The 26932-nt window shown below is 43.2% G+C and overlaps 3 protein-coding genes across 8 annotated transcripts in view; 1 reads left to right on the forward strand and 2 right to left on the reverse strand.

The window, feature by feature from the left end:
• Positions 1–1981: 1981 nt before the first annotated feature.
• LOC118393829 (AMP deaminase 3) lies at positions 1982–19766 on the forward strand. Of its 4 annotated transcripts, XM_052462203.1 has the most exons (16): positions 1982–2114; positions 2442–2519; positions 6867–7089; positions 7191–7377; positions 10321–10486; positions 11085–11304; positions 11386–11515; positions 11631–11825; positions 15050–15181; positions 15405–15568; positions 15698–15824; positions 15913–16076; positions 17001–17121; positions 17635–17808; positions 17908–18018; positions 18405–19766. In XM_052462203.1, exons 2-16 carry the CDS (start codon positions 2462–2464, stop codon positions 18582–18584), a joined length of 2352 nt encoding a protein of 783 aa, XP_052318163.1. In that variant the 5' UTR covers positions 1982–2114; positions 2442–2461; the 3' UTR covers positions 18585–19766. The 4 variants fall into 4 exon arrangements, with proteins under 4 accessions (XP_052318163.1, XP_052318165.1, XP_052318164.1 ...); XM_052462205.1 differs by lacking the exons at positions 1982–2114; positions 2442–2519 and adding an exon at positions 3742–3886; XM_052462204.1 differs by lacking the exons at positions 1982–2114; positions 2442–2519 and adding an exon at positions 4221–4833.
• Positions 19767–19909: 143 nt separating this feature from the next.
• LOC118393831 (lymphatic vessel endothelial hyaluronic acid receptor 1-like) lies at positions 19910–22894 on the reverse strand. The gene is made up of 6 exons (XM_035786947.2): positions 22506–22894; positions 21898–22075; positions 21651–21790; positions 21046–21234; positions 20827–20905; positions 19910–20588 (listed from the first exon to the last, which is right to left on the reverse strand). The coding sequence occupies exons 1-6, from the start codon at positions 22588–22590 to the stop codon at positions 20354–20356; spliced, it is 906 nt and encodes a 301-aa protein (XP_035642840.1). The 5' UTR covers positions 22591–22894; the 3' UTR covers positions 19910–20353.
• Positions 22895–23184: 290 nt separating this feature from the next.
• mrvi1 (murine retrovirus integration site 1 homolog) overlaps positions 23185–26932 on the reverse strand; it is a 30576-nt gene continuing 26828 nt past the window's right edge. For all 3 annotated transcript variants that reach the window (XM_052462201.1, XM_052462202.1, XM_035786946.2), the window contains 2 exons: positions 25584–25712; positions 23185–25460 (listed from right to left, as the gene is read on the reverse strand). In XM_052462201.1, coding sequence (XP_052318161.1) covers positions 25214–25460; positions 25584–25712 — 376 coding nt within the window. In that variant the 3' untranslated portion in view covers positions 23185–25213. The remainder of the gene's footprint in view (positions 25461–25583; positions 25713–26932) is intronic.

The raw sequence follows: 26932 nt of genomic DNA on the forward strand, positions 1-26932 counted from the left end.
GCATGCACTACAAGACAGCTTGCCAGAGACATGTTTAATTACATTGTTTTGGTTCTAATGCCATCTAGTGACTTAAAATGGCACCAGCTTGACAAGGTGATTGCTTTCGCCACCTACACAAAAGCACAATTTTTAAATGGTACTAATGGAAAATACATATGTCACCTATTCATTCTCCATAAATGGTTTATGAAATCCCTAAAGAGTAGTGAAACATCCTGGGCCTGTTACAGTTGGACCACAGCAGTGTTGAAATCCAGACAGGCAACACTGAGGACAGTAGCAGTCTATAAGGTGACATATGAGCTAAATGATGAGTATACTCAGGTAAATGTCTCCCTAACCAGTGTTTGGACACCTCATCATCAATCCCCCTTCCTCCAGGGGACACCTGGACAGTTAGAGGCGTGGCAATCCTATAAGCCTGGGGGCCATGCATCTCAAGTTCATTACTTTCCTTCATGTAAGGAATGTAATTCTTAAATGTGAGAACCGAAAAACAGTGGAAATATGCCAAGAGGCTAAAACATGCAATGGACCTCTCCATCTTCAAAGCCTCTGACAGTAATAATTAGAGTTGAAGAGGTGATAATCTTGTTGCTTTTGAACAGGGTGATCTGACTACAGATGTCATAGGACAGACAGTGCAGCAGGCCTCTAACTTCTTGGTGACCCATTCCACCATGGGTCACCAAGAAGGCCCTGCTAGCCAAAAGTTCAAGGCTTTTCCTGGAACTATGCAGACAGAACAAACACAAGACTTTTGGCCAAGTGAGACAACAAACTTCCTAAATATTACCCCAACCCCAAAATCTGCAAGCTATGTCAAATTTCCAGGATTATTTTTTTTAAAAGTAGAAACTAAGTGGCTAGTCAGGTAGAAGTTCAGCGTGTGTAAAACCATCAAGCCCAGACAGTTGTCCAAAAAGCCAAGAAGTTACCCATCACACAGTAAGACGGCACGGTACTAATGCCTTAGGGCTGTAATTCATCATATAACTGTAATGCACATTAGAAAGGAATATCACACGTCTCATACTGTACTGTAGAATATAGAATATACATGACAATACGCTTTCCCACACATGTTCATATTAGCTCACACTTTGGATTTATTTCAACAGTATCAGGCCTTAGGTTCCGCTCTATCAATAGACATATGTATATGACGGTAGGGTACTACGCTCTTCTTTCTTGGCAACTCTGCCCCCTGGTGGTGGGTACAGTATCTGACACTTGCCATACGCTGCTCTACAGTCAGTTGAACGACTGCTCACATAGGAAAACTCAACACGGGTCCTGTCATTGTTCTGTTAAAAATCTGAGAAGACAATTAAATGGATAGATGTGCCTTGCCATAGGGACACAAGGGATCATCCAATGGTGTGATAGCGTCTACAAACTGACTAGTGCAGGTCTCCAAATCAGTCAAAATAATAACTCTCCCAGGCCCTCCTAGATGCTTGATAAGATCCCATGGATTTGTAAGAGGTGTGATTCTTGTCTTCCTCTTAGACGGTTATCACAAAGTCACAAGAGGGCCATTCTTTCACAATGTCATTGGAGATACTGTATGTCAACTACTAAATATCCCGAGATATCAATGCATAATTGAATCATCCAAATTAATGTAATCAATATCCTGCAATAACAAATCCTCCACATGAGGGCCCTCTGTGTCTACAGTTGACAGAGGACTCTTCACAAAGTACTGATGTTTAACAATATGCTCTTTGCAAAACGTCAGCACCTCTTTTTCATTTTTTATCTCAGACCGAAGAGGGAGTTGCCAAAATGAGGGGCAGCAGTAGAATATGCAGAGAGGGACGGTGAGAGGACAACAATGGTAGTGTAACCTATGTGAGTTATGACCAACTGATACTCATTTGCATTCTGGGTAAGTAGTAAGAATGAACACTTTACTTTATGTCATTTTCTATGCAGCAGCAGTGAAAGAGTTAAGGATGGTGTCTTGTGCACTGGAGGGTGATGAGTGAGTTATCTCCTTACCACCACAGGAGCAGATAATGACTGAGGGTTTTCTCTCAGGGAACTCCCAGAGTTCAAATAGTCTGCCTGACTGCAGAAGGTACGGAGGCACGGAGACAGAGGAGGTGAGTGAACAGCTATGGTCTAAAGATGTTATTGTATCTCACAAAGACTCAAATGATGGATCATTGACATATGTTGGTATATATTGAATGTGCATTGTGTTTCTTACATATTCTTACTGATTCAGCAACTTGCTGTCTTCTCCAGTTTCTCTGTCTAAGATCATATCAAAGTGATAAATGACTTGTATGTTTATGAGCATCAATCTGTTAACACTATGAGACTAATGTAAATGCATTAAGGGCCCATCCTATTGTGTCTGAGGAACACTCTGGGTAAAGCTGCGTTGCGCTCGTGCATGACTGCACTGTTTTGTTTTTCTCTCCCAGCCCCAAACACTGTGAGGAAGATGAGGAGAGGAGACACCCCTCTGCTAAAGCAGCAGTCAAGCCCCTGCTTGGGAAACGGTAAGCTTGCTCTCACCCTCCTCCCCCTCTCTCCTTTTCTCTCCCTCTCTCAGGCTTATTCATTCACTCAATCTCTCACATGCTCTCTCACTCATACATGTAGACCCTCAGACATGTAGACATCAGCCCTATAAATAAAACAACACCACTCCAACCAGTGCTCATAAAGGTTGATCTACTGTACTGTACTCTCTTAAAATATCTTTAGCCAGGGTGATGCGTGTCTTTCTCATACACAGACTGACAGAGATGTAGTTGACCTTCTCTTATAGAGGTGTCTTTGACAGAAGGTACAGTAATTCAGGACTGGACCCCCACCAGTGACAACAGGCGGGTGTCTGAGAGAGCCCAGAGAGGACATGATAAAAACAGTGTGTGACAGCTGTGTTTGAGGCAAGAGAACGACTAATGGCTGCCCAGAGACAGGGAGCACTACGGTAAATGATCCAACACAGACAGGAAGATAGCAGGGATACAATGACCAGACCATTAGGAAACAACCCATTCAGGAGATGCTCAAATTCCTTTTTGCTCCAATGTGCTGACATCATGGTATCAAAATGCCACTTGCAAACTCAAAGGGGCTTCCTGGAACGTACAGAGGCTTGGAACAACAGCTCAACATGATCATGGCTCAGTTCTCTCTCATTCTCTCTGTCTCTCAGTCCCCACATCCCACTATCATAAGTACATCAGTGCAGAGGGGAACCATTGAGATCAGACTGTGTCTGTGCCTACATTCATCTCCTCTAATGCTCTCTATGGAGCTGCAGCAGAAATCCCCTCAGTCACATGATCTAATGCTCCCAAAACCAGATGTGCAGATCAATAATAGGAAGTCAGCTCCAATGCAGAACAACATTATTTCTCCATGTAATGAAGCTCTGAATGAAATATAGAGCAAGCTGAATGACATTGTTGCTGTCCAAAGATAAATCATTCTGCTGTGAAGCATTAGACCTTCAACTTCAACAGGCCAGGTAAAAATAAACACGGATTGTTAACATTGTAACCTGCATGTTGGAGTGTGTGTGTGTGTGTGTGTGTGTGTGTGTGTGTGTGTGTGTGTGTGTGTGTGTGTGTGTGTGTGTGTGTGTGTGTGTGTGTGTGTGTGTGTGTGTGTGTGTGTGTGTGTGTGTGTGTGTGTGTGTGTGTGTGTGTGTGTGTGTGTGTGTGTGTGTGTGTGTGAGCCGAGGGGGTTGGACAGGCAGCTGGGATGTGAATTGTAGTCATGTGGGGGTAATCAGAGCTGCAGCAGTTGTCCATTGGGGGAAACAACAGGACCTTATCGACAACACTGAGTTTAATCTGCCCTACATCTCTCTTTCTGGACCTCTACTGGGAACGCTGAACAACACCAATACCAGGTAGGGAATGGAGTCCTATGTCATGTATTTACAGCATACACTACAAGCTATGTGAGTGTCTCTGCCGAAGCCAGTGTCAGATAGGATCAGCCTAGACGGAAATCACACAGATCAGGGTACAGGGTCCTATATGGTTTCAAATTGGCAGCTTTGAGCACGAACATAAAGGACAGTGTGTTCATGGGTAAACATGGGTTTGTGGGTCACGGTTTTGTCATCACCTATCCTAATTGGGCGATGTTAGAGTGTGAGGCAGTCTGATCCTTTACTGAGGATGATTACCCATCAGCTGACTGACATGATGCCAGAGAACAACAGCAGAATTATTCATTCTAACACTATGCACCTAAACCAAGGTCAGTCAGAGCTGAGATCATGTGTGCGTGGGTCTGTCGAGGCTCTGAGGCAAAGCAGTGATGCATGACTGCGCAGCGGCAGTCCTCTCAATCAGGGCTGCCTGGTTAATGTTTACAATACTTGCAACGGCTGCATAGCTTGCTATCTGGCTCCTTAAGGAGGAAGGCTGCGGCTACCCGCTTGTGATTTATCACTGTCCCAAAGGTGGAGAGGAGTGTGTGAGTGTGTGTGAGCCCAGCCAGCTGAGGGGAGCGCCGGTGGCTCGCCTCTGGGCTCTCTCTTTGTTGACAGCCAGTTGTGACATATCCCAAGGATTAGTGGCTCTGTCGACAAGATGCCATTGGCTTCTTAAAATAGATAGAGAAGGACACTCAAAGAAAACAGAACCGCAGTCGTGAACCACGGCAGGCTCAGAGTGGGACCGACCCACATCGCAGCCAGCCCGTCAGAGTCAAGCGACCAGCCTGTTAGCCAGTCTCTACCGCAGAGAGCCTGTACAGAGTCACTGTGATCCTAGCTGAGATCTCCATCATCAGGACTCCCAGTGGTGACTGTACAGCACAGAGAGATGGCTATGAACAGACCGGAAGGTAAGGCACGCAGATGATAACGAGTTAAGGTACACTACACACTGTTCTAGCAGCTAGAGCCTTGGAAACTATTGTGTTGCTGTTTGAGAGAGTGTGTTAAAGTTCATAATGTGTGATAGAAATGAGATGGCTATTACTCTGGGAGGAATACTGATGGCTTGTGGGTGTCTCTGACTGAGAAAATGAAGTATAACTGATGCTGAGGCAGCAGTATAAGCAGAGAGACAGAGAGACAGTGTGTGTGTGTGTGTGTGTGTGTGTGTGTGTGTGTGTGTGTGTGTGTGTGTGTGTGTGTGTGTGTGTGTGTGTGTGTGTGTGTGTGTGTGTGTGTGTGTGTGTGTGTGTGTGTGTGTGTGTGTGTGTGTGTGTGTGTGTGTGTGTGTGTGTGTGTGTGTGTGTGTGTGTGTGTGTGTGTGTGTGTGTGTGTGTGTGTGTGTGTGTGTGCGTGTGTGCGTGTGTGCGTGTGTGTGAGAGTGAGGCAGCATTCCAATTCATTGAGAGGAAGAAGCGGTGCTAAATTATTTATGAGAACCCATCTATTAATCAATGCTGCTGCTTCACAGAAGCTCTCAGCTTTCAGAGTTCACCTGTAGTCTTTGCTGTAATGTGCTGCTCTCTCTCTCTCTCTGTCTGTCTGCAGTGCAGTGGGCAGTGGACAGGCGCTAGTTTGATCCACAAAGCTGTTCTTGGAACTGGCTTAGGGTGAGCAGTGGGGTGTTTGTGGCACAGAATTTTGGCAGGAATGGCAGCCCTCTTGGAAAGGCTTGGCAGAATGGAGCTTTGACATTACTTTGTCACTGATAACACCAGAGCTTTTCTCTCAGGGGCACCAAGTCTGTATGGCCACAGTGCTGCCTGGGTGGATAGGATTTTATGTCATTTGGGGTATCAAAAACCCCTCGCGGTTTGATCACTTGATCTGTCGGTGCAGACACGTCCCTGAATGGGACAACAGTGTGGTAATTGGACCAGTGACCGACAATCAGACACTGGGCTATAAAGTCTACAGTACAACAGCTACTGTCACGGTTACACAGGTTATTATGATTAGGACCATAAATCTGAAAGGAATAGAGCTGGTATGTGTCTGGAGACAAATCAAAATGGCAGTCATACTATATAAGTCGAGTTTTCAATTTTGAAAATCACGTTGAGCCACTTATGACAGCAGATTTTTTTCAATGTCATCTGCCAGCTCAAGATTTGTGTCCCTAGCCTCATCTTGATACATGACCAACAAACATGTTCATGAAACAGTATAAACAACATCGTGGCAGCCTGAGTGTACCACTGCAGATACTCTGGTCTTCAGAAAAATGAAAAGAATGATGGAACAGCTGGGAATTAAAACTTCATTAAATCCCAGGGGTAATAAGATGACCTCTGACAGTACAATTCACTCAGCAGACAGTCTATGAATAAGATAAACACTAACCTGATGTCATTCTCTACCCTGTCTCTATGTTGTCCTCAGAGAGGATAGTATGGGGCCTGGCATTGACCCTAAAGGTCATAATTGAAAATAGCATATTGTCTCGGAGGCAAGTACAGTTAGCATGTTGGATGTAACGTGATCAGTTGTCAGTATTTATGTCGGTCACAAGTGCTCAAGGATCCGCTTACCAGAGTCATTTCAAAAGGAGATTGCAGTACGCCATAATTTGTCAATCTGTCATGGCGGTTGTTTTGCCTTGCCTCGAGGTAACTCTGCTAAGCAAATAAATGAATATATGCTAATAGATCTAATATTAGCTAACACATTGTGCTAATAGTTCTCCTTTAATACTAGGTGAATATGCAAAGCAATGCTTATAGCAGAGGGATGTCATGACAGTGAGGGGTCGTGATGACAATGCAGATTTGAGTTCTGAGTGGATAGAAACGCCGGAAATGGCCGCTATTTCCGGGGAGACATTAGGTGGCAGCTCCACCTCCTACAATAACAAAAATCCATCTAACCCCTCCAAAACTCCAATCTAACCCCTCCAAAACTCAGTGTTTATACTAAGCTGCTACACCTGGTGTTTTTACAGACATGCCGAGACAATTCCCTAAGATCACGCTGAGCGAGGTAGATGAGGAGACACGTCTGCTGGCTGAGAAGGTGTACGCGTCAGCGCTGAAGGAGGAGGACACTAAGGATGCCCTGTCCATGTTCACCGTCCCTGAGGACTGTCCCATCGGCCTGCACCAGGCCAAGGAGAGGGAGCTGCTCAAAGAGCTGGCAGAGCAGCATTCAGAAGAGAGTGCCAAGAGGTGAGTCTGGCTCTCAACAACACAGGACCTCATTGAATCTAAACTAGCTGATCAATTCAGTACTGGAGTGTTAAGTATTTCTAAGAATGTTTGTTTTCCAGGAAGAAGAGTTTCAAGATGATCCGTTCGCAGTCTGCGTCCTTGCAGGGCCTGCAGATCCCTGTGACTGCAGAGTGGGCCCGTTCTGTGGTGACCCCATTCCTCTCACCCTCCTCCACCTGCTCCTCACTTCCAGAGAACTGCCCCGAGTACCAGAGGGTCACCATCAGTGGAGACTACTGCGCTGGTGTAAGTGTTCCAAGCAGGTGGCATACAGTTCAGACACAACTCATACAGTATTTCACTGCATACTGGAAGAGTTGCAATGAAATGGGACAGTATTGATTGTGTTTAGCTTTTTGTGTATTGATGTGAATATTGATGTGTATAGTGTATATTGATGTTTTTGGTACATCTGTAAAAGAGAACTTGGACTCTTTATTTAATTTTTTATTTCACCAGGTAGACTAGTTGAAAACAAGTTCTCATTTGCAACTGCGACCTGGCCAAGATAAAGCAAAGCAGTTCGACACATATAACAACACAGTTACACATGGAATAAACAAACATACAATCAATAATACAGTAGAAAAATCTTTATACAGCATGTGCAAATGAGGTAGGATAAGAGAGGTAAGGCAATAAATAAGCCATGGTGGAAAAGTAATTACAATATAGCAATTAAACACTGGAATGGTAGGATGTGCAGAAGATGAATATGCAAGTTGAGATACTGGGGTGCAAAGGAGCAAGATAAATAAATAAATACAGTATGGGGATGAGGTAGATTGGATGGGCTATTTACAGATGAGCTATGTACAGGTGCAGTGATCTGTGAGCTGCTCTGACAGCTGGTGCTTAAAGCTAGTGAGGGAGGTAAGAGTCTCCAGCTTCAGAGATTTTTGAACTGGAAGGTGAGGTGGCCAAAGGAAGAATTGGCTTTGGGGGTGACCAGTGAGATATGTCTGCTGGAGCGCGTGCTATGGGTGGGTGCTGCTATGATGACCAGTGAGCTGAGATAAGGTGGGGCTTTACCTAGCAGAGACTTGTAGATGACCTGGAGCCAGTGGGTTTGGTGCCGAGTATGAAGCCAGGGCCAGCCAACGAGATCATACAGGTCGCAGTGTTGGGTAGTATATGGGGCTTTGGTGACAAAACAGATGGCACTGTGATAGACTGCATCCAATTTGTATTGGAGGCTATTTTGTAAATGACATCGCCGAAGTCGAGGATCGGTAGGATGGTCAGTTACACGAGGGTATGTTTGGGAGCATGAGTGAAGGATGCTTTTTTGTGAAATTGGAAGCCGATTCTAGATTTAATTTTGGATTGGAGATGTTTAATGTCAGTCTGGAAGGAGAGTTTATAGTCTAACCAGACACCTAGGTATTTGTAGTTGTCCACATATTCTAAGTCAGAACCGTGATGCTGGACGGGCGGGCAGGTGCAGGCAGTGATCGGTTGAAGAGCATGCATTTAGTTTTACTTGCATTTAAGAGCAGTTGGAGGCCATGGAAGGAGAGTTGTATGGCATTGAAGCTCATCTGGAGGTTAGATAACACAGTGTCCAACTAAGGGCCAGAGGTATACAGAATGGTGTCTGGGGGTGGGTCGTAGAGGTGGATCAAATAATCACCAGCAGCGACAGCAACATCATTGATGTATACAGAGAAGAAAGTCGGCCCGAGAATTGAACCCTGTGGCACCCCCATAGAGACTGCCAGAGGTCCGGACAACAGGCCCTCCGATTTGACACACTGAACTCTATCGGAGAAGAGAAACCAAGGCTGTTAAGTCTGCCAATAAAAATGTTGTGATTGACAGAGTCGAAAGCCTTAGCCAGGTCGATGAATACGGCTGCACAGTAATGTCTCTTATCGATGGCGTTATGATGTCGTTTAGGACCTTGAGCGTGGCTGAGGTGCACCCATGACCAGCTCTAAAACCAGATTACATAGCGGAGAAGGTACGGTGAGATTCGAAATGGTCGGTAATCTGTTTGTTAACTTGGCTTTCAAAGACTTTAGAAAGGCAGGGTAGAATAGATATAGGTCTGTAGCAGTTTGAGTCTAGAGTGTCACCCCCTTTGAAGAGGGGGATGACCGCGGCAGCTTTCAAATCTATGGGAATCTCAGACGATACGAAAGAGAGGTTGAACAGGTTAGTAATAGGGTTTGCAATAATTTCGGCAGATAATTTTAGAAAGAGAGGGTCCAGATTGTCTAGCCCGGCTGATTTGTAGGGGTCCAGATGTTGCAGCTCTGTCAGAACATCAGCTGCCTGGATTTGGGTGAAGGAGAATTGACGGAGGTTTGGGCGAGTTGCTGTGGGGAGCACAGGGCTGTTGACCGGGGTAGGGGTAGCCAGGTGGAAAGCATGGCCAGCCGTAGAAAAATGTTTCTTGAAATTCTCAATTATTGTGGATTTATCGGTAGTGACAGTGTTTCCTAGCCTCAGTGCAGTGGGCAGCTGGGAAGAGGTGCTCTTATTCTCCATGGACTTTACAGTGTCCCAGAACTTTTTAGAGTTTGTGCTACAGGATGCAAATTTCTGTTTGAAAAATAATATAATAATAATATATGCCATTTAGCAGACGCTTTTATCCAAAGCGACTTACAGTCATGTGTGCATACATTCTACGTATGGGTGGTCCCGGGAATCGAACACACTACCATGGCGTTACAAGTGCCATGCTCTACCAACTGAGCTACAGAAGGACCAAAAAGCTATCCTTAGCTTTCCTAACTGCCGGTGTATATTGGTTCCTAACTTCCCTAAAAAGTTGCATATCACAGGGGCTATTCGATGCTAATGCAGAACGCCACAGGATGTTTTTGTGCTGGTCAAGGGCAGACAGGTCTGGAGTGAACCAAAGGCTTTATCTATTCCTAGTTCAATTTTTTTTGAATGGAGGATGAATAACCAGGCATCCTCCACTGATGGGATGAGGTCAATGTCATTCCAGGATACCCCGGCCAGATCAATTAGAAAGGCCTGTTCGCAGAAGTGTACTCAGAATCACTCCCAGTCAAAATAGAAGTTTGATAAACAATTGAAGTAATAAAAGTGGTACTTTGGTACGACTTTAAATCCCCAGGTGGTTAGGAATACATTTGTGTGGCAGAGAATCCACAGGATGAAATGAAAAGCCATGTGGGAAGACTAGTAATGACAGCTCTCTCCTCTCCCCAGATCACAGTAGAGGACTATGAACAGGCAGCAAAAACCCTGATGAAAGCCCTGTTCATTAGGGAGAAGTACTCCAGACTGGCCTACCATCGCTTTCCCCGGACCGTCGCTCAGTTCCTCCGCAGCGCTGAGAACCAGACGTGGAAGGAAGAGGACGAGGTTCTACCAGGTATACACTGAGTGTACAAAACATTCAGAACACCTTCCTACTATTGAGTTGCACCCCCCTTTTGCTCTCAGAACAGCCTCAATTCGTTGGGGCATGGACTCTATAAGGTGTTGAAAGCGTTCCACAGGGATGCTGGCCAATGTTGACTCCAGTGCTTCCCACAGTTGTGACAATTTGTCTGGATGTCCTTTAGGTGGAGGACCATTCTTGATACACACGGGAAACTGTTGAGCGTGAAAAACCAAGCAGCGTTGCAGTTCTTGACACAAACTGGTGCACCTGGCACCTACGGCCATACCCCGTTCAAAGACAGTTAAATCTTTTGTCTTGCCCATTCACCCTCTGAATGGCACACATACACAGTCCATGTCTCAATTGTCTCAAGCGAATTTAACAAGTGACATCAATAACTGAACATAGCTTTCACCCTGAATTTCCCTGGTCAGTCTAGGTCATGGTTTTCATAATGTTTTGTACACTCAGTGTATACTCAAACAGTGCCCATAAATTAACTATATGTACATAATGTGTTCTTAACGTCCTGTACAAGTGGAGTCCATTGTATTAGTCTATGTCAGTCATACTGGTCTCCCCACAGATGTCTGCCCTTGCCCCAGGGAGGGGGAGGACCCGTACAGCATTGAGAATATCCCAGACAACCTGAGCTATGAGCTGCAGACGAAAGATGGCATAGTGTATGTGTATGAGAACGCAGAGGCTCTAAGTCAGAATAGGCCCCGCAGCCTGCCCTACCCTGACCTGGAGACCTTTGCCATAGACCTCAGCCATGTGCTGGCCATGATCATTGATGGACCCACGTGAGTGACCACCACTTCCTGAACTCACCACTGTATAATGGAGCTTTATTTGTGTCTCTGTATAACTAATGTGCTTTACAGGAAGACCTATTGTCACAGACGCCTGAACTTCCTGGGCTCAAAGTTCTACCTGCATGAAATGCTCAATGAGATGGCTGAGCTAAAGGAACTGAAGGGTGTTCCACACAGAGACTTCTACAATGTCAGAAAGGCAAGTTTCCAACACTTGAAGGTGAAAGCTAAATTTGTCTTGTAAAAAGTGAAAGTCCACCATTTAGACTCAATCTGATTTGTCCACTTTCCGACTGTGATGTCTCTTTTCCCAGGTGGACACACACATCCATGCAGCCGCCTGCATGTCCCAGAAGCACCTTCTAAACTTCATCCAGACCACCTACAAGACGGAGGCAGACCGTGTGGTGCTGGAGAAGGGTGAGCGGAAGCTGACCCTCAGAGAGGTGTTTGAACACCTCAACATGGACCCCTATGACCTCACTGTGGACTCCCTGGATGTACACGCTGTAAGACCCTCCCTCTCTCTATCTATTTCTCCTGCCATCATGCATACCCTTACAAAGAAAAACAAATGAACATTTTGAAAAAAAGTGTTTTTCAGACACGTGTGAAGTTTCACATGTTAATTTTCCATGTATTTGTCCCTCGCGTGAAAATATATAACTCTAGTACTCTATTAGGTGTTTAAAGCGGCAATCCTTAATTGAAACATGAACAAAGGGGTCTCCGCACCACAGTTTCAGTAAAAAGCCAAGGTTTGGGGCTGGAGAAATGCAACCACTCTCAAATCCTTACCCTACGCTACGGATGCAAGGACTGTACATCCATGATACACTACATGGCCAAATATATGTGAACACTTGCTCGTCGAACATCTCATTCCAAAATCATGTGCATTAATATGGAGTTGGTCCTCCCTTTGCAGCTATAACAGCCTCCACTCTTCTGGGAAGGCTTTCCACTAGATGTTGGAACACTGAATTTTCTACAATGTCATTGTATGCTGTACCATTAAGCTTTCCCTTCACTGGAACTAAGTGGCCTAGTCCGAACCATGAAAAACAGCCCCAGACCATTATTCCTCCTCCACCAAACTTTACAGTTGGCACTATGCATTGGGGCAGGGAGCGTTCTCCTGGCATCCGCCAAACCCAGATTTGTCTGTCGGACTGCCAGATAGTGAAGCGTGATTCATCACTCCAGAGAACTCGTTTCAACTGCTCCAGAGTCCAATGACAGCGAGCTTTACACCACTCCAGCCGACGCTTGACATTGCACATGGTGATTTTATGAAGCTCCCAACGAACAGTTATTGTGCTGACGTTTTTTCCAGAGGCAGTTTGGAACTCGGTAGTTGCAACCAAGGACAGACCAACTCCAGAGTGTTGCAACCGAGGACAGACCATTTTTAACGCTACGCACTTCAGCACTCAGCACTGAGGCAACATATTTTATATTCTTCAAGAATCAATTGGTAAATATGATTAATTCATAAATCCAAAAATGGATGTAGTCGCTAAGGATTGCCCCTTTAATAACAGGCAGTGACTTTCATACAGCACAACCACACGGAGTGTACAAAACATTAAAAACACCTTTCCATGACAGACTGACCAGATGAATCCAGGTGAAAGCCATTATCCCTTATTGATGTCACTTGTTAAATCCACTTCAATCAGTGTAGATGAATGGGAGGAGACAGGTTAAAGAAGAGTTTTTAATCATTGAGACAATTGAGACATTGATTGTGTATGTGTGCCATTCAGGAAGTGAAAGAGCAAGACAAAAGATTTAAGTGACTTTGAACGGGGTATGGTCGTAGGTGCCAGGCTCACTGGTTTGTGTCAAGAACTGCATTGCTGCTGGGGTTTCCAGTTTCCCGTGTGTATCAAGACTGGTCAACCACCCAAAGGACATCCAGCCAACTGTGGGAAGCATTGGAGTCAACACGGGCCAGCATCCCTGTGGAACACTTACGACACCTTGTAGAGTTCATGCCCTGATTAATTGAGGCTGTTCTGAGGGCAAAAGGGGGTTGCAACTCAATATTAGGAAGGTGTTTTTAATGTTTTGTAAAGTCAGTGTATGTCGCCATTTGAACGTAATCCATTAACATGCCCGAAAAGAGAAATAATGTTGTCCACTGTTCTGCGAATGTCCCGCATAATTTGTAACGCATTTAGGATTTTTAGATGCAGTCACCCTAATTCTAGGGGTGGAAACATTGCTACTGCAACATGTTAACAGAATAACATTATTTCAACCCCACATGTGAACTTGCAACTCCACATGTGAAGGTTTCTTACATGTGAAACTGCACATTTTAATTATTTGTCATTTTTATCATGAAGTATTCACATACAGTGCCTTCAGAAAGTATTCAGACCCCTTGACCTTTTTCACATTTTGTTACATTACAGCTTTATTCTAAAATATATTAAATAGTTTTTCCCCCCTCACCAATCTACAATCTACCCCATAATGACAAAGCAAAAACATTGACTTATGTAAATGTGAAATATCACAGTATTCAGACCCTTTACTTAGTACTCGAAGCACCTTTGGCAGCGATTACAGCCTTGAGTCTTTCTGGATAAGACACTACAAGCTTGGCACACCTGTATTTGGGGAGTTTCTACCATTCAGCGACCCTAAGCACACAGCCAAGACAACGCAGGTGTTGCTTAGGGACAAGTCTCTCCAGTGATGTTCGATCGGGTTCAAGTCTCGGCTCTGGTTGGGCCACTCAAGGACATTCAGAGACTTGTCCCGGAGCCACTCCTGCGTTGTCTTGGCTATGTGCTTAGGGTCACTTTCCTGTTGGAAGGTAAACTTTCGTGTCAGTCGGAGTTCCTGAGCGCTCTGAAGCAGGTTTTCATCATGGATCCCTCATTACTTTGCTCCGTTCACCTTTCCCCCTGACTAGTCTCCTAGTCCCTGCCGCTGAAAACCATCCCCACAGCTTGATGCTGCCACCACCATGCATCACCATGGGGAAGGTATTGGCCAGGTGATGAGCAGTGCCTGGTTTCTTCCAGACGTGATGCTTGGCATTTTTGTTTCTCATGGTCTGAGAGTCTAAAGTGCCTTTTGGCAAACTCTAAGTGGGCTGTCGTGCTTTTTACTGAGGAGTGGTTTTCATCTGGCCACTCTACCATAAATGTCTGATTGGTGGAGTGCTGCAGAGATGGTTGTCCTTCTGGAAGTTTCTCCCATCTCCATAGAGGAACTCTAGACCTCTGTCAGAGTGACCATCGGGTTCTTATCGGGTTCTTATGTCCCCCCCTGTTGCTCAGTTTGGCTGGGCGGCCAGCTCTAGGAAGACTCTTAGTGGTTCCAAACTTCTTCCATTAAAGAATGATAGAGGCCACTGTGTTCTTTGGGACCTTCAATGCTGTAGAAATGTTTTGGTACCCCTCTATAGATCTGTGCTTCGACACAATCCTGTCTCTCAGCTCTATGGACAATTCCTTCGACCTCATGGCTTGGTTTTTGCTGGTGAAGCCAGGTGTGATAAAACAAAGACAGAACAAATGGAAAATGAAAAGTGGATCGGCGGTGGCTAGAAAGCCGGTGACATCGACCGCCGAATGCCTCCCGAACAAGGAGAGGGACCGACTTCGGCGGAAGGGAAGTCGTGACACTATAGCTAGAGACACGTGCTCATTTTGGAGATCTGTTAGCACCATCCATAAGCTAATATTAGATCGCTGTGTGTCTCACCCCACAGGGCAGACAAACCTTTCACAGATTCGATAAGTTCAACTCCAAGTACAACCCAGTGGGGGCCAGTGAACTCCGAGAAATCTACCTGAAAACAGACAACCTCATAGATGGAGAGTACTTTGCACGCATTATCAAGGTATAGTTAATTCATACAGAAAACATTCTGATTCTCTCAAATTGATTACACATGTTATGTTGCATAAGCTATCATTATTATGCAACAACAACATGTGCAGCAACACATTTGCACATGTGTTACTCTGATGGCTGGGAGGTGACAGAGACCCAGAATAATGGTGTTTGGAGATGAGAGAACTTCTCATTTATTTGATCTTTCTACCCCGTCTTGCCCTTGACAGGAAGTGTCCCATGACCTAGAGGAGAGTAAGTACCAGCATGCTGAGCCTCGCTTGTCCATCTACGGACGCTCTGCAGACGAATGGGACAGCCTCTCCAAGTGGTTCATCCAGCACAAAGTGCACTCTACCAACATGCAGTGGATCATCCAAGTCCCCAGGATCTAGTAAGTGCTGCTGCCTGAGTGACGGCTGAAGGCAAAGAGTTACATTTCACTTTCAACTGGCGGAAGAATGTAACATGGCTACTATGGAAGAGATGTTTGTCATGCTTAAAAATGTTTCACTTCTTTCAGTGATATTTTCAAGTCAAAGAAGTTGATCACGAACTTTGCCAAGATGTTGGAGAACATATTCCTTCCTCTGTTTGAGGCTACAGTCAATCCACAGAAGCATAAAGAGCTACATGTATTTCTCAAATATGTGAGTATAATTCATTTAGATTTTCCTGCAAAAACTATCCTGATAGTGTCAACCATTCACCATTCAACCCCATATTCTTCCTGTACAGGTGACAGGCTTTGACAGTGTGGATGATGAGTCCAAGCACAGTGACCACATGTTCTCCTACAAGAGCCCCAAGCCTGAGCAGTGGACAGCAGATGAAAACCCTCCCTACAGCTACTACCTCTTCCACATGTACGCCAACATCATGGTGCTCAACAATCTGAGGAAGTAAGTACCTGTTGCTGTCTGCCCCTCTCAGGCCTCTGGTTTCGGACCCAAACCATTATATCTCTTTAAAGAGAAATCAAGAGTTCAAACTGTCCTTCTACTGATGCTGCTGAGGGGAATATGTAGGTGTTACATTGTTCAGTTGCTATTATTCATTGAATTTCCAGTAAGGCACTTCAGAATGTCCTGAGGGCAACCAAGGGGAGCAGAACAGGTGTCTGATTGCAGGCATGCTACATTACTGCACAGTGTAATGCACCAACGCATCTATAAATACATTCCCTATGATAATACAAAGGAATAGAATTACAGTCTCTGACAGACTTGAATTACTGGCACATTGTCACGACTTCCGCTGAAGGTGGTGCCTCTCCTTGTTTGGGCGGCGATCGACGTCACCGGCTTTCTTGCCTCCTCCGATCTACGTTTCCTTTTCCATTTGTTTTGTCTTGATTGTACACACCTGGTTTCCATTGCGTTATTACCTATTTAACCCTCTGGCTCCCACATGGTTTTGTGCTGGTTTGTTCTTTAAGTGGTCAAGATATCTGTGAGCTGGTGTGGTTTTTCCCAGAGTGGAAATTATTGTTTTATTTTCAAGGAAAGTATGTTTTTACTCAGTTCTGTGTCCTGCGCCTGACTCTGTCCTAACTTCTGCACTCTGACACTTGATACACATATGGTCAAGGAGCTCCTCCAAAGTCACTGAAGATGCTACTGTAGGCCCACATAATACACGTGTGTGTGTGTGTGTGTGTGTGTGTGTGTGTGTGTGTGTGTGTGTGTGTGTGTGTGTGTGTGTGTGTGTGTGTGTGTGTGTGTGTGTGTGTGTGTGTGTGTGTGTGTGTGTGTGTGTGTGTGTGTGTGTGTGTGTGTGTGTGTGTGTGAATACAACCACTGAATATTCCCCTGGGTCTCTTCCAGAGAGCGAGGCTTAAGCACCTTCCAGTTCCGTCCACACTGTGGGGAGGCTGGATCCATTACCCACCTGGTCTCTGCTTTCCTCACCGCTGACAACATCTCCCATGGCCTCAACCTCAAGAAGGTCCTCTACTACCATACTGATTCCTGCATCATCTGTCCTCAACACACTCTAGCCTACACGCACTTAAATATACTGTGATTGCTCAACTCCCCAGCATGTTTGAGTGGAGCACTCTCATGCTGATCTCCCATGTGATACAGTAGGTGCTACTCACATGAATAGTGGATGTCATGAGATGACCCTAAAGAAATGCAAAGCTATCTAATATTCTCACATGAAAGCATGCTGTATAAATGCTAGTCATTGTAATGCAGTAACAGTGTTCAGCCCTTTAGGCCTCACTGTTTGCTTCATTTTCCTGTCTATCTGTGGGCCTAACCAGCACACAGACAAAGGCCCTGTCTACCAGGCCTGCTCCATGCAAATACAGCCACTGAATATAACCGAGCCAGGGACAGGAGCTAGTTATCAACTTCCAACATTTTAGCATCCACCGTGTCTGCTGAGCAGGTGATAGCGAGGTATGTGTGAGTCTGTGTGTATGTACTGAGTGTCTGTCTCTCTCTGTCACAGAGCCCCGTCCTACAGTACCTGTACTACCTGGCCCAGGTGCCCATTGCCATGTCTCCTCTGAGCAATAACAGCTTGTTCCTGGAATATTCCAAAAACCCTCTCAGGGAGTTCCTACACAAGGGGCTGTGCGTGTCTCTATCAACAGATGATCCTATGCAGTTCCACTATACCAAGGTAAACTGTTGGAGAAATAGTAGCTCAAATCAGCTCCAGCTGAGTGTTCCATAGCTGTTCTGTCGGACAGTACTTGATGACAGTGTGTCCTGTCTGTAGGAGGCACTGATGGAGGAGTATGCCATTGCGGCCCAGCTGTGGAAGCTCAGCACCTGTGATGTCTGTGAGATTGCCAGGAACAGTGTGCTGCAGAGTGGCCTGTCTCACCAGGTAGAGCCCTGGGCATTGATATCTACCCTCTTAGAAAAAAAGGTTTCCAAAAGGGTTCTTTGCTGTCCCAACAGGAGAACCCTCTTTGTTCCAGGTAGAACCCTTTTTGGTTCTAGGTAGAAACCCTCTGTGGAAAGGATTCTACATGAAACCCAAAAGTTCTCTACCAGGAACCAAAAAGGGTACTTCAAAGGGTTCTCCTATGGGGACAGCCAATTAACTTTTACGTTCTAGATAACAGATTTTTTATAAGAGTGTATCATAGCATGAATGCAAAATAACATTAAAATAACCTTCCCCTGTCCCCCATCTAATGGAGTGATTATACCTAAGGAGCTTACATGATATACAATCTCTGGTAATACTGTATGACTCATTTTGTGCAGGAGAAGAAGCACTTTATTGGGGCCAATTACTTGAAGGATGGACCTGAGGGGAACGACATTCGGCGGACCAATGTGGCTCAGATCCGCATGGCCTACCGCCACGAGACCCTGTGCAATGAGCTCAGCTTCCTAGTGGATGCAGTGAAAACTGAAGCGGCCATTAGCACACAACCCGAGTGACCACAATAACATGGGATTTAGCTCAATCTGTGCATGTAAGCTCTCAACCCTCACAACGATATCTCTTGCATTCACGGGAGAAAAAACCCAATGGTTTGAATGTGTGTCTCTTGTTTCTCTGGCTGCATGTGTGCTAGTAGTGCTCAAGTGGCAAAGTGGTCCCTGAAAATTGTGTACTATGTGCAGATATATGCCTAAGTGGCTGGCCCACATGGAGGAATATGTAGGCCAAGCACAGTTTCCAGAAAAGCAGTTGCTTTCAAACTAGGCATTTCATGGATAATTGAGGTAAGACAGTAATTATGCTAATAGATCATGCATGTATGAACTACACATTGACACATCCAAAGCAGGAGGCTTAATAAATACTTATTAGTCGCCAAAGTTCCGGAAGCATGTCTTTAACAGTATAAAAATAGTTTGTAGAGGTAGCAGTAGGAGCCAACTACATCTTAGTGTCTAAATTATGTATGTTCACAGTACAAGGGTTTCCTTCTACAGTGCAGCAACATCATCTGCACTAAGGCTGGCTCCCTCTGCAGAGCACTTACTCACAGTTCAGTAATGGTACAAAGTATTTGGGAGAGAAAAAACACTTCTATTTTGATGTCCGACACTCACTGTATCATGCCTTAGTGATGGGCGGTCCCAGCTGTTGGCGGAACCTGACAGTGTTTATCTCTGGAGCTGGAACACTGCTTTAGCTGTGATGAATGGTACATTTCCACTGTCCCTTTCCATGTGAGCTCGTTTTTTACAGGATGTCATGCAGTAGGTTGCAAGGAGGACACTGAAGTCAGTTGTGGACACTGTAGGCACAAAACATCGTACTTGTATGCACTGTACGATATTTGCTTGAAATATTTGTGTGAATGTTTTATTTCAATTTGAATGAAAACGGGCGTTTCTATTGGTCAGAGTATGCAATATTTAATTTGAATGTACTGTATGTATAACTTTGGAAAGCAACTATGAGCCAATTGAATGTTGAGAGTTTGGACAAGAGAGACAAATTTGAAGGCATATCTTCTCTAGTTGCACTGAGATACAAGTGTCCAAAGATGGACAAAGATGTTATACTGCTCTCTCACCTCTTGCTCGTTAATGGCTGACAGAATGCTGTGAAATAGCCTGTTCTTAATTATGTTACTTTTGTTATCAATAAAGATATTTAAACATGGATTATTCCCTTTTTTTGTCATGCAGCAATTTAAAACTGTGAGATGATGGAATACATTGTTTATTAGAACACGAACACTACGACTTATCATGGCAGTAGCCTGACACATTTCCAAAAAGGCTAAGAAGTAACTGCAGGGCAGGGAAACAAAAAGTTTGAATTTATTGCATCAGTTCAAGATTGGCATTAGTTAAAACACATGATTTACACATGCAATGGCCATGGCATACTGACTAACTTCATCTGAAGTCATCAAATGAATCTGTGTAGCAGAAAATATGAACCCATTTTCAATTCAGCTCCTCAACTCATCCAAGCTGCAGCGATAACTGCCTTGATGACATCGCCATCTAGTGGTTAAAATATAGGATGATCTCTAGAACAATCTATTTTGAATATTTTGAATATGAACGACACAAAGTCACTTTTTAAAGCAAAATTGTAAAGGCATCCCATGCTATAAATAAATGCATTTCAATAACATCAATGCACACTTTGTACAAAACTACTAAACAAAACTTCCATAAACAGGAACATAACTTTAAAAAAGCAGCCTGACCTTATCTTTGGTTTTACATAATCTAGAGCATCAAGGTTTTGTCTCTGATGCTGAATCAGTGTTGGTCTCATCACTGATGTTCACACTGATGTCACTGGCGGTCTCTTTGCACACATCCTCCTCAGGCTCAGCCTTAGCTTCTCCCTTAGTCTGGGCTTCCTTTGTGTCCTTCATACAGGTGTGTGCTGCACACTCCTCTGTCTCGATGTACTCGTTCTGCTGCTCCCCATCCCAGCAGAGGAGAATAGTCTTGAGGCCATTGATCCTTTTTAAAGAGGAAAAATAAAATGTGACTTTTTTTAAACACAGTTAACACAGCATCAACTTACATCCCTAAAGTCACTCTGATATAAATCAAACGTATGCATGACCATGTCAACGGGTATATGTTATAGTAATTGTGCTTAATGAATTACCTTGATCTAAATATTGGCATTCAATTCAAGGGATCTTACATATCTATTTTTTCCCCCTTTTACAAAAAAAGTTGTAAAACCACTTACGTTCTAAAGTACAAGAGAACGGCCATTGCAGTCAGAAGAAGAACAACAGCCGAGGTGATAAGTAATGCTTTTGGCACCGCTAAAACAACAGAGCACAGGAGAGGGAAGAGATTACTCATACAAAATGAACCTTGTCACTTTCACTCCCAATGGTGATGATGACAGAACATAGGAGTGGTTTGATGGACAACAGCAATGTTGGTAGTTAATGTCCCAAACCTCCAATTGAAGACTTTGCACTGCTCATGGACTGGGGTAGTTCTACCTCTACCTCCTCTGGGTTATCAGAAAAACTACTGAGAGAGAGAAGGGAGGAGCGAGAATGAGGGGTGGGCCGTGCGGACTGTGTGGAAGGGACAAGATGGATGATGGCTGGAGAGAGGGAGGTAGAGGGGGGTGAGGCCGCTCCTGAAGGAGAAGGATTTGGTTAGCACATTTTATTCACATTCAATTAAATGAATAAATTGATATCCAGAATTGACATCACAGTGGCTGTTTGCCAAATATTTTCATTTCACTCAATTCCTAAAACTTGGTCAAACCACCCCAGGGACAGTTCAGGAAGTTAATGTAGGATGTTTTTCACGCTCAAATGTTCCCTTTTCCTCTCACGTTCATACAATTGTTAGTTTCAGAAAGGAAATGAAAGTACATGATTTGACTTTCTGGAAAAATTCCAATTACCTCAGAGTTTAGGGTCAACAAAAAGGCACAGAGCAATTAGATTATGTATCCATGAATCAACATACCATAACATTTCTCTACTCTATCTTTGATCCATTGACTGCATGGAAATTAAGATTTTAAAAAATCCTTTACTGTACCTGAAGCATTGAAGCAGAACACATCAAAAAGTTTGGTGACAGAGGCTCTCCATTTGATGACACCGGTCTGGTTTTGACCACAGGTTTTACTGGCCTCAATACGAGGGATCACTGCAAAATGTTCATCAATCCACCCAAACCTAGAGACACAGCCAATTTAAATTGGATTCGTTCATTCTCAGAGGTTATCTATTATGAAAAGGATCACTAGCATACAAAGAAGAATCAAATCCAAAAGCCATTTTACCTGCATGTTTCCAAGCCCAGTCTCTGAGCCTCCTCAACCTGGGAATTGGATGCCATGGTTACACCCAGAGACCAGCACACCTCCCTGGCCTCAGAGGCATTAAAGGCATAGGCAAACTGGTTGAGGTCATTTGTGTAGCTGACCAGAAACACCCCGGCTATGTGTCTCTCTGGGAAAGCTGGTGATAAGGGAATTGAAGATAAGTTTCTGTGCATATTTGCTGGTTTTAAAACACTAGCAATATTTCACTGTTCTTGTTTCTAATTAGTCAAGTTTATCAATTTGAAAATCCAATAATAAGTCCGAAATATTTTAAAGTCCTTTTTCGTTTAGATCATTTAGTGAAAAATGATCTCTTAATGCATTTCCATGCCTTGTATTATTTAATGTATTTTTATATCAATGTTCATCAGTAATCATTAACGAAGATAATACAATCACTTCAAAATGATGTTCAAAATAATTCTCCAAAAGCCCAAAAGTGCATATTTGAGAACTGATTTTGATTAGTGAAAGAAGGCAACATCTTTGAGCTTTGAGGCACATTTCTGAGCTTTGAGGCACATGCAGTATAATCAAAATAATCCAAACAAAAAAAATATTCTTACCATGAATGTTGCTAGGATCAACATGTAGCCCAGAGAATGACAGTGTGAGAGGCAGCAGTAGTGAGAGTATCCAAACCTGCATCATGGTTACCAATAGTCAGAGACACCGGACTGGGAGCTACAGGGGTGACAAGTGTTCCACTGTGTGTCTGTGAGCCAAAATGAAGAGGTTAGTGAGAGGTGATTCTCTTCAGATCAGAAGGGTGGGTTCATGAAGTAAACAAGGCTGTTGCATAAATGACCAGTCAGACAAGGTGGTGACAAGGCCACGGAACAAGATAAGATAAATGTAGCAAGACGTTAACATAACATGGGGCAGAAGCTTCGGAAGTGTGGCATAAACTGCTGAAGTAGTTAATCAACTGAGAATACGATGAACATCTCTTACTCATAATAGTCTGTAATAACGCATTATGCTTGAAAAGACATAAGGAGGATTCCATCCAAACTGATCTTCAGAACTCCTTCACCAATTTCAGGAAAACATTTCTGAGATGATCATGTAAACTACTAACATCAAAACATTGAACATGCGGGAAATTTGTTTTCATAGATAGGCACGTCAAATTGGGAGACTGCCCCAAAAAATGTATGAATACAGAATAAGCAAAAATCAAACAAGCTAGTCCTTAAGTTGTATTCTTTCAAGAGAGTACAGGATGAGTGTTTGGCACAGATAGATGTTGGGAAAATTGTTTATTTTTATTGGCTTTGGCACCTCAGACAATGATTTCCTCCCTCTGCCCATTGCTCAGTCATTAACAAGCTCATGATCCCTGGCATCCTCTGATGTGACTCTGACCCACAGCGAAATCCCACTTCCAGCAAACACCTCACCTCAACCTAGTACAGTAGGAAATGACGCAGGAAGAACTGAAAAATAAGCAAAAGTAGTTGTTTGCTGTATGAGAAGAGTCAATGACATTTAAACATCCCCAAAAAATTGACATCTAAAGAGAACATTTATATTTTATTTTGTGACATTAATTTAATATTAAAATAGAGAGAATCACTCAAGCAGCCTTGACACACTGCAGCTACAGCTTAATGGAGCCAAGTAGATTACATAAGTGGTTTCCTGAGAGATATGAAAGGTTCAAAAGATCTTTCATTTTCATAAGTGCAGGGAGGAAGAGAACAAGCGCTGTGCTGAAAAATACAATTACTGTGTCACTCATTCCTCCAAGGAAACGACTGATTTGGGAGGTTAGCATGAGAACTCTGCCAACACACCTGTTTGCTTCATGGAAACTGCACCTGTCTGTCTGACATATATTATTCACTATGGAAATGAATGCTGCGAGTTTTAAGGCACCTTTATTTCAAGGCGAAAATGACACAACAGAAAACCCTGGCACGCATGCGGGAAGATTTCTCATGCTGTCTAAAAGTGCTCTCGTACATTAAAGAAATCTTTCAAGGCTCGGAGGACGCAAACCAACACAGTAACAACACCAACAAACAGGAACCATCAGCTGCTAAATATTGCACTTGAGGAACTACTTTGGAATGTGTTTATATTATAGATTTTCCAAAACGTATCTGCTTAAATACCACAAATATAGATATTTTACTAAAGATTTCAATTTAAAAAAAAAAACATATCTATGTCTTTAAATATCTCTGTAAATCTCTTCAGCGGATGTCCTCTTACTAGACCTGAGAGAACGAACATAAAATAACAGAGTGGTAGATGAATGTACATTAGTTTAATGTCTACTGTGACATTTGTCTTAGGGAACTCATCAGGAATCTTTCATTTTCGCCCATGGGGCCACATTCAGTCCTCCAGGATGACATTCAGAGTAGGACAAGGAATAACAACAATACATTGTGAATACATACAGTGAGGTCCAAAAGTATTTGGACAATGAAAAATATATATATTTCTGGGAGGCTCTGTACTCCAGCACTTTGGATTTGAAATGATACAATGTAAATATCATACCCCCCAAAATGCTAATCCTCCCTGTTCATTCTGTTCATTGTGTCATTCAGAATTATCCACAATCATGGTAACATCCACATTAAAGTAGAAGAGTTATTATATTAATATTATAATATTATATTCTTATTTATAACATCAAAATGACACAATACATTATTTACCATTAATTTCTATTGAGCACAAAATAATCTGAAACACAACCGAAACAAACTGTGAAACTGTATCCAACAGATTAGTAGAGTCATACTCCAAATACTACACTTTGGACTTCTATAATATGCATATAAGTGAATTTGTCCAAAACCTTCTGGCTCCCTGAAATGGGGGGACTGTGTACAAAAAGTGTTGTAATTTCTAAACAGTTCACCTGGTATGAATGAAAATGCCCACATATTAAAGCTGACAGTCTGCATTTTAACCTCATAGTCATTGTATCATTTCAAATCCAAAGTCCTGGATCTCACTGTACATAAGAAAATATTTCATCACACTATTATACTTGGCCCCCAAAGCAACAATCATATATCAACATCACAAACACTTGGGCAGCTTTCCTAACACGACATAAATATGCCTTGATAAAGTTTATGATCATTAAAAGGCTTGTCCTCTGAAACCAACAAAAAAAAAATCAACAAATGCTCCCAAAGATACATCGCCAAACCCTTCAAAACCCCATATTCAAGTTCAGCTCTTGTATGGTGATGTATCATGGAAAGAATTGTCTGTGGACTGAGAGAAGTATGAGACAGGCTCTTTGTTATTCTGGAGTGGGATTCTTTGGCTGTACTCCTACATTCAGTTCAAAGATCTTCTTCTTGTCCTGGACCATGGCTTTTTCTGCCGACATGTCCCCATGGTTGTTATAGCGATCACTAAAGTATGTGAAAACATTGATGACCAGAAACGTGACCAGGAACAACGTCAAAACAATCCAGAGAAGTCGGTTACGGCGGAAAATCTTTGGGCAAAGCCGGTCAAGGACAACTAGGACCTCTTCAACCTTACTGTAAAGGCCAAATTGAGAGGGGATTCAGAACAATTCAAGGTATACAGCCAGTCACCATACAGTGTCTAGTATAACTACATCATCATTCATTTACAGTTGATCTACATGAAGTGAAAATCACCTGCTGAACTTTTCTTTTCTGATGACTTCTTTTCCTTCATCCTTCTTTTCTGTCTTTTCCTCTACCTTCTCCTCCTCCTCTTCCTCCATCTCTTTGATTTCTTTGCTTCTCTTCAGTCCCTCTTGGTAGCTGTATTTGGAACATTACAGTTGTTTTCTCTTTAAAAAAGGCACATGAGCTGATATAGTAGAGGAAGTATCAGCAGTGGCACATTACTACCATTCAAAAGTTTGGGGTCACTTAGAAATGTCCTTGTTTTTGAAAGAAAATAAACATTTTTGTTTTGCTTCATTAAATAGTACCCGCAAAAAACACCAGTCTAAACGTCAACAGTGAAGAGGTGACTCCGGGATGCTGGCCTTCTAGGCAGAGTTCATCTGTCCATTGTTTGTGTTCTTTTGCCCATCTTAATATTTTATTTTTATTGGCCAGTCTGAGATATGGCTTTTTTTGTTGTAACTCTGCTTAGAAGGCCAGCATCCCAGAGTCGCCTCTTCACTGTTGACTTTGAGACTGGTGTTTTGCAGGTACTCTTTAATGAAGCTTCCAGTTGAGGACTTGTGAGTCCTCTGTTTCTCAAACTAGACACTCTAATGTACTTGTCCTCTGGCTCAGTTGTGCACCGGGGCCTCCCACTCCTCTTTCATTCTGGTTAGAGCCAGTTTGTGCTGTTCTGTGAAGGGAGTAGTACACAGCGTTGTACGAGATTTTCAGTTTCTTGGCAATTTCTCGCATGGAATAGCTTTCATTTCTCAGAACAAGAATAGACTGACGAGTTTCAGAAGGAAGTTATTTGTTTCTGGTCATTTTGAGTCTGTAATTGAACCCACAAATGCTGATGCTCCAGATACTCAACAAGCCTAAAGAAGGACAGTTTTATTGCTTCTTTAATTAGCACAACAGTTTTCAGCTGTGCTAACATTATTGCAAAAGGGTTTTCTAATGATCAATTAGCCTTTTAAAATTATAAACTTGGATAAGCTAACACAATGTTCCATTGGAACACAGGAATGATGGTTGCTGATAATGGGACTCTGTACACCTATGTAGATATTCCATTAAAAAATCTGCCATTCCCAGCTACAATAGTCACTTACAACATTAACAATATCTACACTGTATTTCTGATCAATTTGATGTAATTTCAATGGACAAAGAAAATAGCTTTTCTTTCAAAAACGATGTACTTGTCCTTTCTAAGTGACCCCAAAATGTTGAATGGTAGTGTATAAACTACTTTACTTTATTGCAATGCTGACTGTACTGAATGTACAGTATATTTCGTTGAGTATTCATATTCTATTATGTACTGGGGCTATTATGTCAGTAGAGTACAGCCAGTGTTGAGC

This window comes from Oncorhynchus keta, chromosome 14, assembly GCF_023373465.1.
Source record: "Oncorhynchus keta strain PuntledgeMale-10-30-2019 chromosome 14, Oket_V2, whole genome shotgun sequence".
NCBI lineage: Eukaryota > Metazoa > Chordata > Actinopteri > Salmoniformes > Salmonidae > Oncorhynchus > Oncorhynchus keta.

Coding starts and splice junctions, on each gene's coding strand:
- LOC118393829 (XM_052462203.1), top strand. CDS start 2,462: ATGAGGAGAGGAGACACCCCTCTGCTAAAGCAGCAGTCAAGCCCCTGC. Junction 11,305..11,385: donor ATGATCATTGATGGACCCAC/GTGAGTGACCAC, acceptor TGTGCTTTACAG/GAAGACCTATTGTCACAGAC. Junction 18,019..18,404: donor AGAGTGGCCTGTCTCACCAG/GTAGAGCCCTGG, acceptor CATTTTGTGCAG/GAGAAGAAGCACTTTATTGG.
- LOC118393831 (XM_035786947.2), bottom strand. CDS start 22,590: ATGATGCAGGTTTGGATACTCTCACTACTGCTGCCTCTCACACTGTCA. Junction 21,235..21,650: donor GTTCTGCTTCAATGCTTCAG/GTACAGTAAAGG, acceptor CTTCTCCTTCAG/GAGCGGCCTCACCCCCCTCT. Junction 20,589..20,826: donor GTTCTCTTGTACTTTAGAAC/GTAAGTGGTTTT, acceptor CTCTTTAAAAAG/GATCAATGGCCTCAAGACTA.